General features: G+C 30.6%; 1 protein-coding gene across 2 annotated transcripts; it reads left to right on the forward strand.

Annotated features, from left to right (window-relative positions):
- Positions 1-231: 231 nt before the first annotated feature.
- Positions 232-10203, forward strand: LOC106707256 (probable protein phosphatase 2C T23F11.1). 2 transcript variants are annotated; one of them, XM_045683534.1, is made up of 8 exons: positions 232-250; positions 1732-1922; positions 2327-2424; positions 3348-3500; positions 3895-4075; positions 5992-6083; positions 6445-6618; positions 9651-10203. In XM_045683534.1, exons 2-8 carry the CDS (start codon positions 1736-1738, stop codon positions 9738-9740), a joined length of 975 nt encoding a protein of 324 aa, XP_045539490.1. In that variant the 5' UTR covers positions 232-250; positions 1732-1735; the 3' UTR covers positions 9741-10203. The 2 variants fall into 2 exon arrangements, with proteins under 2 accessions (XP_045539490.1, XP_045539491.1); XM_045683535.1 differs by lacking the exon at positions 232-250 and adding an exon at positions 444-582.
- The last annotated feature ends 991 nt before the right edge of the window (positions 10204-11194 follow it).

An 11194-nucleotide genomic window follows, 5' to 3' on the forward strand; every position in this document is an offset into this window, starting at 1 on the left:
TGAAAAATGTTTGAATAGATGTAACTGGCCTTATTGAAAGTCCCGCCATAGACCATTTCGTAAAATACTTCAAGTGTCATTTTGATGTTAAATGTCATGATAGCCTTATTGTCATTTTTTAATGTCAAACATTTTTGTTTTCTTGTTAAATACACCATAATAAATTGCAATAGATTTAAAATAAACTAAACAATAAAATTGCAAGATTTAATAACTGTAAAAGTATGTTTTCTTCATCAAAAATTTTAAGGTTGGTATAAATTAATGCAATATTAAACTGAGCATGGATTTAGCACTATATATTTCTATCTATGTATGTTTTGTTGTCCTTCTATGATAACTATGTAATTAAAATGTAGTTATTTTAATTAAAATACAATTTTTAAGTTTTAAACTAATATAAAATTGAACATTAAGTTGTCTATGGTAAGTTATAGCTCTTGTCTTTTTGACATTTGTTATGATACTTACTGGGATATTTTGGAACGCACTTTGAGAAGTCATTCGAAAATATTTACGCGAAACATTTAGCGAATATCTAAATATTATTATCATATTAACTCAAATACCGGAAATAAAAAAGTGAGTACAGCTTATTGTGAAATTTCTGCATCTTTGATTTTTAAATGTAGTAAGTGGGTGTTATCGAGTTTTTTGTTTTTGTTGTTGTTCACTAAGAATATCTTCGAGTATACCTAAACAAATAAGATATAAAACTAATAATTAATCCAATAGTACAATGTGTTTATCGTTAAGGTGCGGTACGTAATTATTTTGATTTTTAATAAACTATATGATGCTTCAAAAGAATTAGTGACATCAGTTCTTAGTCATGAAAAACAGACGAATTTACGAATATAAATAACGGATAAGTAGACAAGGAAATTCAACATTATTCTGTTATAAATTTGTACAGTATTTGCCAGTCTTTACTACAAATAATCTATGTAAATAATAAAAGAGCATTTCATATAAAATACGTACATAATTTTTTGTACACTATTAATGAGCATATCTTATCTTTGCTGCCTTTATCCTATGTTTGTTATCTTACTTGGCAATTCATTTGTCTGAATTAGAAAAAATAGTTTTTAAGTATTTTTGTGAAGTAATCATCTGTTGAGAAAGTTGCATTATCATAATGTTAAATGATTGTGTAATTCAATGTGAAAATTGAGCAATTGCTAATTATATATTTAGAGTCATTTAGAGGTTGATTGAAAAAGTATATAAAATGGACATAAAATGAACTTAAACAAGTATCATATAATTTGAACTCTGTCAATCTTCCTTTGAATAAATTTAAGTGTATTGTAGCTAGTCACTTAATTTTTAGTTACAATCTGTGACCTTGTTCGTTCACGAAACCCGTTTTATAAAGCAGAGTATAAAATACACTTGACATTGGCGAAATCTATAAGGAAACGCCATTAACCCAAGAGAAGAAGTGTATTGTATTTATAAAAAACCAAATGTTTTTATACATTTTGAGATATCTAGTAAGAATTTAGGCACAATCCTTTCTTTATCTAAGTTTTAATATACAAATCATTTCGCTAGTATGCATATTTTTGTCCTTTGTCTATATAATATTTTTCAAATGTCTCGATGGCTCGGAAAATTAATCACAATATAGAACATAATGTTAATAACAATTTCAAATGCCGCCAAGGCATTTGAAATGACTTATACAAATATTTTGTAATAATATGTATCAGGTTTATTCAACAGAGTAATGGGGCAGACTTTATCAGAGCCAATCACAGAGAAGCAGTCATCAACATGCCAGGACTCGAGGTACCTTGTTGGCTCCTCATGTATGCAGGGGTGGCGGGTCTCAATGGATGACTCTCACACTCACATACTGTCGCTGCCTGATGACCCTGGGACTGCTTTCTTTGGTGTTTATGATGGACATGGTGGTATGTGGTTTTAACCATTTGACTTCTGTACTTTATCAAAACACTTTAGTGCTAATCCTATCACAATAGGTAAATTAATAAGAATTCATAATCTATATATATAAAAGAAAGTCGTGTTAGTTACACTATTTATAATTCGAGAACGGCTGAATCGATTTGACTGAAAATTGGTGGGCAGGTAGCTTAGAACCAGGAAACGGACATAGGATAATTTTTACCCCGTTTTCTATTTTTTATTCCGCACGGACGGAGTCGCGGGTAAAAGCTAGTCCTTTATATAAATTAAGGAAAAAATAGATTAAACTAGTTAAAAGGCTAATTTGCAAATAAAAGTATTGAATAACATGACGCAATTAGCATTTGTGGGATTGTAATTTTTGATTTTGTGTAATTTTTCTTTATAGGAGCAAATATAGCCGAGTATGCAGGCAAGCATCTACACAAATATATAACAAATCGTCCTGAATATCACCTTGGTAATGTTGAAGAGGCATTGAAACAGGTAATAATGTACAGTCAAACCTGGATAAGCAAAAAATCTTTATTAGCTAAAGTTGTCCGGTCTCACAGACAACAACTATAGACAACAAACTCCTGAGAGAGAAAAACATTAAGAGAAAAAATATTGCGGTCCCTTGCACTTCTGCTTATATAGGTTTTACTGTATTATATTAAACATAGTGTTTCATAAAAAAATTTACATCCTTTAACTTGTGTAATCATACATGCCTAATCTTAGTCCTCTTTCCCTTCCCAACCTTTTCTTATAAGGAAAATATGGGAAGGGGAGGTGGATTTGATAGAGGAGATGCGTAGGAAGGTTAAATAATCTCTTTGTGCGTCTCCTCCTTTGTCGATTGAAGGTAGGCAACACATCTGCAATTGCGAATGTCTATGGGCAGCGGCCGCTTCGCCATTTCGGCGAATTCATGTGACCTTGCTTGCTCATTTGCAATCTTGTAATATTAAAAAAAAGTAGATGTGACATTTTTTATTATTATTTAGTATCTAACATAGTTAGTTTGGTTTGTAAATATCTACGGAGATGCATAAACTTTGCAGGCTTCCGACAATTCATTGTTTATTATAGAGTTGATCGTTTTTATGTATTGATTATATTTTTGTACTTGAAAAATTTACTTTTTTGATCTAAATAAAGGCACAATGTTTCCTATTAACTTTATATTTAACACTAATTTTTTTAAATATTCACAATGTCAAAGGATTTTATGTTAGTTACAAACAGTTGAAGTGATGTTATGACGGGGGATACATAGAAAAAGGGAAACATACATAGGAAGGGGAAATATCTTTCTTCTGGTCGTCCTTTGTAAAGAAAGTCAACTCATCTGCGATCTTCTAACTTAATACTTTTCTGTATATTGATCATCTTATTATTTAAGTGATATAAAAACGATTTTCCAGGGTTTTCTAGACCTGGACCAGGCGATGCTGGAAGAAGACCTGTTGCAGGAGAAGGTAGCTGGTAGCACGGCTGTGGTGGTGCTCATCAAAGACAATGTTGTCTACTGTGCCAATGTCGGTGATTCACGTGCTATAGCCAGTGTTAAAGGAACGGTAAGTACCTTTAATAACAGGATTTATATCTGTAAGCCTTGTAGACTTAAAAGCTTAAGTCGTTTTAAATTTGAGGGTTGTTATAATTTGGTTCTTTGACTTGTAATCTGCAGATCCTGGGTTCAAATCCCACCATGTACAAAGGTACATTTATCCGACGTTCTTACGATGAAGGAAAACATCATGATGCTGCACATATCTGAGAAGAAATTCAATGATATGTGTGAAGTTAACCCGCACTGGGCTGTCGTTGACTATGTCCTAGTCACTCCTAATTTAGCTCGGAGCCTAGCTGATGATGATGGTTTAAATTATAAAAATTTAAATTATGACTCAAAAACTACAAAACTACTACAACAATAGTTATCTTAACACACCCTTGTAATGTTTCCAGGTGGAAGTATTATCATACGATCACAAGCCCAACAATGAAGAGGAGCTCCGCAGGATCACAGCTGGTGGTGGCTGGGTGCAACTGAACAGGGTCAATGGTAACCTCGCACTGTCCAGAGCACTTGGTGACTATGTCTTCAAGAGGAACTACAGGCTGACTGCTCAAGAACAGGTTGTCACTGGTAAGTGATTTATGAAGATTCTAGCATTTTTTAGCCAATGTGTCTTACTAATATTATAAACTAGCTTTTACCCGCGACTCCGTCCGCGCGGAAAAAAAAATAGAAAATGGGGTAAAAATTATCCTATGTCCGTTTCCTGGTTCTAAGCTACCTGCCCACCAATTTTCAGTCAAATCGATTCAGCCGTTCTTGAGTTATAAATAGTGTAACTAACACGACTTTCTTTTATATATATAGATGCGGATGGATGGATGGATGTTTGTTTGAAGGTATTCCAGAACGGCTTAATGTATCTTGATGAAATTTGGTACAGATGTAGATCATAGTCTTGAAGAACTATAGGCTGCTAATAGTGATGCAACGGATGTCTGTTTCCGTTTCCGCAAGTGCGGAAGTTCCGCGTGCTTTTCAACATCCGTTTCTGCTTCTGTTTCCGCAACTTTTATAACGGAGATAAAACGGAACTTGACGACGGCTGAGAGATCCAAATGCGCGGCGCGAGACGCGCAGTCCGTGCGCGGCCTTTCGGCACTTGTCGCATTTGTTTGTTTACGTACTTTTTCGTGAATTTAAGCCCGTAATATTTTCTGCTGCTGTTTGAAACAATCAGTTTCTCTTGCTGGAGTAAACTGACTAGTTGTTGTCCATATAAAATTTGACAACTGGCAAAATGTGACTATTTCATACTTACGAGTTATTAAATGTACTTTTAAATAAGTGATAACCATGTAATATATCATCATCGTTATTATCATCAGCTCACTATACATCCCCACTGAGGGGCTCGGAGCCTACCCCAAATTATAGGTGACTAGGCCATAGTCAACCACGCTGGCCCAGAGCGGGTTGACTTCACACATATCATTACATTTTTTCTCAGATATGTGCAGGCAGCATCACTATGTTTTCCTTCACCGTAGGAACGTCGGATAAATGTACATATCTAAATCGAAAAACACATTGGTACATAGCGGGATTCGAACCCAGGCCCTGCAGATTGCAAGTCAAGTGCCTAATAATTATATATTTTTTTAATCTAGATTTGGTGTTTTTGATACTTAACACATTCACTGTTTACAAAATAAACAAAGGTAACAGCTGGGAGCCAAAACTTTTTATGGTGAATTTTTATTTAGTATATCTGGGAGTGATATTTGTATGTTTGCATCCGTACGAACGTGGTACTAATCACTACAACATTGTAAGAATGAAACTAATACTCTTTTTCGTTAGTTGACTATATTGCCAGAGTGGCCACACAAAGCAATATGGACTTGTTTCAAACGCCGGCGGCTTACTGGCTACTACAAAGTGAACGGGCCCCTCGCTCGAATCCGAGGGGGAGGCGCCGCTACTAATAGCTCTGCCCACTCGGATCCGAGTGGTCAGCAGTGAATGTAATAATAAAGAAATATATTTGTCGTTTATCAACACGAGTGGTTTGGCGAACATTAATTTGTAAATAGTGTAATTTTGTTTCCTGAAAATAAAAAAAAAAACGTATTTTAACTTATTGCAGCACAGTAAAAATACATATATTGAGGGCTAAAGGACACCGATATCCAATGCCTTAATAAATTAAAAACGAATACAAACTGTTCTTACCAAAAAAAATTTTTTTGTAAATATGTTTTTTTTTTTATATTTACACTTCTGTTTCCGCTTCCATTTCTGTTTCCGTTTCTGCTAAAATTTATTTTTGACATCTGTTTCCGTTTCTGGTTCCGGTAAGACACTTCCGTTGCATCACTAGCTACTAATTCAGTTTTTTTTTTATTCTACGCGGACGGAGTCGAGGGCGACAGCTAGTGTGGAATAAATTAGATTTATTATTGTCCTCAAGTTGTCAAAATTGCAATATAAAAGGCGATTGAGGCTCCCTCCGTTAAGTTTGCTATTTTTATTTAATATTTCAGCATATCCAGATGTAATTGTGCGACCTTTGAATGAAGACTGGGAGTTTATTGTCATCGCGTGCGACGGTATTTGGGAGGTCCTGTCAAATGATGTGAGTTTCTCTATTTTTATTTTATTGTTTTTTTTTCAATTATAATATTTCTTTATTTTTCAATAATTGTTTTTCTTATTTTTTCCATTCTAATTTTTGAATTACATTTATTTAAATAATCAATTATATTATTTTTTTTTCATTATTTCTTTACTTTTCAATAATAATTTTCTTATTTTTTCAATAATAATTTTCTTATTTTTTCAATTATAATTTTTAATTATGTTTTTTTAATATCCAATAATATTATTTTTTCCATTATAATTTAATTATTTTTCAATTTTAATTTCTTTATTTTTTACAAATGTATTTTTATTTTCAATTACATATTTTTTTTAAATGAATTTGTCGTAATTATCAGGAGGTGATATCATTCTGCCGAGCTCGCCTGCTGAGCGGTTGGCAGCCGGCGGCGGTGTGCGAGGCTCTGATGCAGCGCTGCCTCGCCCCCAACTGCGCCACAGGTGGCCTCGGCTGTGACAACATGACTGTGCTCATCATCTGTCTCCTACCCTTCCCCAGGATAGATGCTATTGTAAGTTGATATCTTATTTTGTCCACTGCTTGAATATAAGTGCCTGGCTTCTTTTTATTTATTGGTCTTTGTTGAAATGCTGAAATGAGTAGAAAACAAAATTTTATAAGTAATTAAAGATTTGTTGTTTTTTTACTTTGCTTTGCTTATGAATTGAGTGTAAAAAAGGGGAAAAAAACGGAAAGGACCTCAATGAAAATGGGAAATTATACCCCACCTGTTAAATTTTTTAAATATATTTGGGACACAAGAACTTATGTGATAAAATTTAAATAAATAGCTTCGTCTCGGTCAGTTTTAGTACAATTATTCAAAGGAGTCAGGTATTTTATAAAGCTTAATGTTTTTCGTACTAAAGCATGTGTTCAATGAATGCATATGCTATGGATTTTGTTGCATGTTGCTTTTGTGTGCATGGTACTGTATATTCTTACTTTATAATAAATAAAATGATAAATTATATAATTATATAAATTATAAAATTATAGAATTATAAATTATAGAATTATAAAAAAGTAAATAATATGTAGGTAGTTGTAACAGATAGTGAAAAAAAATATTTGCATAAGACAAATGCATTAAAACTTCTACCCTCTTTGCGGAATGTGTAAAAATATAATTATAATTTTGCAGTCCCCTTATAACTGTTTCGAGTCGTCTCGGCCTAGTCAAGTCTGGATGATGTCGCCGCGACGGTTCTGTTAATTAAATAATATATATTTATATTATTAAGCTGTAGTCACACTATTTTATGACTATTTTTGAGGGTAGTTAGAAAAATACCTAATACCTTCAATAGAAAATTTTAAACGATTATCTGAAAAATTGTGTACAATATTTAGGTTATATAAGTTTTTTTACTAAATATGAAAAATAAAGATGAGAAAAAATATTTAGCAAAAGTTCTTTTAAGAAAGATTGCGGCATAAAAATGACAGGCGCTGTGCGCTCTTTTAATTATTGTAACCCAGTAAATTTTACGTTGTGGTTTTTTATTATCATAGATAGTGTGATTATGGCCTAATTGACTCATACAATCCCCTTGTGAACTGTGATAGTGTGTCCAAAGACTTATTGAAGCCGATTGCAAATTGCAATGTGAGAAAGTTTGCATGTGCTATAAATTTTCAGATTATTTTAATGAGTGGCTTTTAAATTACAATTTATTGTTTTCTTACGACTTTGACATTTGATCCTTATCTATAGTCACACAAACTTATTTGACTCGAGAATGGCGTTTTAATCGCTGTTAGTTCTGCCAGAAAAATATATAAAATATACTTAGTCATAAAAAATAACACATAAGTCAAGACATGACAAGACACCCTCAGACAAAGACTTTTTGACACTTTTTTGACATTAACAAGCGCTCCTTGTGCGCTTTTGCCCAGATAAGTTTGTCGGACCATATAATTTAAAATGGATTTCTATGACCTCTTATACTATATTTTTTTAATATATCTTTTAAATATTGCTGTGAGTTTCCGTGACAATTTTGTTGTCCTTTGTTTAGTCAAGTAGAGTGAGAGGGCCGACAATATATGTTAATGTAGTCATAACTGAAAGTTGAATATCTAAATGTTAGCTATACTCAAAAAATAATATCTGGCCCAATGAAAGAGGTCAGAAAATATATAAAACCTACATGGACAAAGAAAATAAAAGAAAAAAATACGACTTGACAGCTACAGTACGGAAAAAAACCATGACTTTTACTTAACAGGAGGGGGCTAGTGTGCTATCATTAAGTTTAACTTATACTCACCTGGTCTGATATCTTTTTCTATAATTTAAATGACGTATAGAATTAAAAAGTTAAATTACAAAATACATTTAAATCTTTAGTGCAATCGGCTTTATTATCGTTTGAAATGTTAAATTATTTTTTTAGTACATTTTTGAGTATTTATTGAAGAAATTAATATTTTTTTAGCGATATTCTGAACATTAATTTAAAAAATATTATATAAATATTTTAAATATATAATAATATATATAAATTGAATAAATTACTTTGGTAATATTGAAAGTGCCATATTGAGATTGTAGTTTTTTAAAGGAATAAGACTTCATATTAAAAAAATATACTAACTAGGTTTATTTTAAAATTGATTTTTATTTTACAATTACTCTTCTAATTATTAAATTATTAAAATGAAACCATTTTATTGTTAAAAAAGAGTAAAAATTGTTAAAGTGTAATTTGACAAAATTTATTTTTTTCAAAAAATTAGTTAAACTTGCTGCGGAAACAAAATATTGTTGCCTTATATATCTCTATAGCTTTGAATTATATATTATATATGCCATATAACATAATTTATATATATTTTTCTATATGTGTATTCTGAATGTCCAATCGCATGTTTTTGCATGTTTTTGTAATGTTTTGTTTGTTGCATTATAACATGGCTTTGGTTTGTTTTTGTACTCACTATGTGTTCGCATGCAAATAAATTATTTCCAGACTTAAATTGCTTTTTATTTAATTTGCCACTAGCTGTCACCCGTGACTCTGTCCGCGTGGAATTAAAAAAAAAAACGTAATAAGTAGACTAAGTGTTTTACATCTGTGCCAAATTTCATCAAGATCCGTTGAGCCGTTCCGGAGATACATTAAAATCAAAGATCCATCTAAACTTTGGCATTTATAATATTAGTAAGATTTATAATAAAATTATGGAATTATTTTTCAAATTAGTAATAACTAAGTTATTTGCAAAAATAACTTGTTAAGATTTTAGTCTAATTTATAAAGTTATAAAAATAATTATTATAATCTAATGTTAAACTAATATAAATCTGATTTTTTAAGAATTGCTTTTAAGATAAACCTTTGAAAAGAAAAATGTGTTTTTCCCCCTTCATTTTATTATTACATATTATTTTATTCAGATTAATTAGATTGAAGTATATTGTAATTTTTCCCAAAGATTTTTTAATAATAGGATTTTTTGCTAATAGTAATATAAATTCTACTAAAATGGTAATATAATTTTGATTGGTAGTTTTCGGATTTGAATTTTTTACAGGACACTGCGGCCGCTGAACAACTGCTTAATAATAAGTTTGTAACAAACGAGGATTTACTTTATATGGAAGATGAAGAAGACCTTAAATGAAAAATCAGTTGTTTTAATTGTAAATGTATGTAAATATAATTAATTAATATCATCTTAGGATTATGACTTTGAAAGTCAAAGGAGGGGTAGATGAAAAAAGTTCCTGAAGACAGTGAAAAAAAAATTGTGTATATTATGTGATTTTTTTTAGTCTCAACTTCCAGTAAGGGCGACATGAAAGTCGGTGTTTTTTTGTATAAAGTCGAAAGCTTTATTTCCACTGGTGCGACTTCGTTTGCTAAATAAAATGACATCTTCACTCGACCGCAGTTATAAACCGACAAAGTTATCTGGTATAAGTCAAACTAAATTATAACAGCTCACTAGTTCCCTCCTAGAAATGTGAAAAAGGTGTGATAAGATCGTTTTTTACTGTAGCTGTTGTCATGTTTTTTTCTTTTATGCGTTTTTTTATACTCTTGTAGGTTTTACATATTTTCTCACAGAACTAAATGCGGTAGTAGCACCGGATATCCTTTTTTGATTACATGTGATTAACTTCTGAGTGAAAATAGACTATTAAAGATATTCGTTCATTCAAATTGTGTGATTTTTTTACTATAAGTTTTCTTGCTGTAATACTCGTATAAAAAGATATTGTTATCTTTCTCTATCTCTGTAAAAAATAAGAGATAACGATATTTTTTCATAAACATAACAGCAGTGGCAATTCACGAGTGTTTCTAGTTATAATAAGGCAATAAAATTTTATATCAATTGAGAAAGCTAAAATATAAAAATTAAATGATTTTAATAAAAAAAATATATAAACAAAAAATATACATTTCATAAAATTATTAAATATTAATATTTTTTTATTTTTCTTATTATTAATGTACAATCAAAAATATTTTTATCTACTTTATTATTATTCTTTTTTTTTGTGGAACATTTATTTTGTATATTTTATAGATATATTTTTATGCATTGTTATTGTTTTTCATTAAGTCTTGTTTTTTTTTCAATAATCGCATTTATACAATTGTTTTTTTTGCCATGTCATTGATTTCTGTATTTGAATGTATGTTGAAGTTTTAACATTTTTGTAGCTACAAAAAATTAATGAAGATATTAGATATTTCTATTACAAAGCAAATAGAGAGAGAGTAATCAATGGATCTGTGCAACTAATCATTTCTGGGGTACAGAATCATAATTATTTGTGCCTGGTTTTTTTTCGAAAAAAATTTTTTTTTGGTATTTAAAGGCGTTTTTTAACATGTAAAGTTAAAACAAGGAATATGTTATGTATAAATTTATTTAATTGATAAATAAAATTAAAGAACTAAATAAAAAAAAATGATTTTATACCCCTGAATTCCTTAAAAGCACAAAGTAGTCTATGTTATTTTTTACCCATTCAATGTAAATTATTATTTATTTCAGTCTGTACTTTACATTTATCAAGTTTTAAAATAATTTTTGCACACCTCCGTATATGTACGATAATTATT

Source organism: Papilio machaon, chromosome 22 (assembly GCF_912999745.1).
Source record: "Papilio machaon chromosome 22, ilPapMach1.1, whole genome shotgun sequence".
NCBI classification, from domain to species: domain Eukaryota; kingdom Metazoa; phylum Arthropoda; class Insecta; order Lepidoptera; family Papilionidae; genus Papilio; species Papilio machaon.

Bases quoted from the DNA above. Each gene is read 5' to 3' on its own strand.
- LOC106707256 (XM_045683534.1), top strand. From the start codon at position 1,736: ATGGGGCAGACTTTATCAGAGCCAATCACAGAGAAGCAGTCATCAACA. The intron at 1,923-2,326 runs GTATGTGGTTTT...TTTTCTTTATAG, and splicing joins TGTTTATGATGGACATGGTG to GAGCAAATATAGCCGAGTAT. The intron at 6,084-6,444 runs GTGAGTTTCTCT...CGTAATTATCAG, and splicing joins GGGAGGTCCTGTCAAATGAT to GAGGTGATATCATTCTGCCG.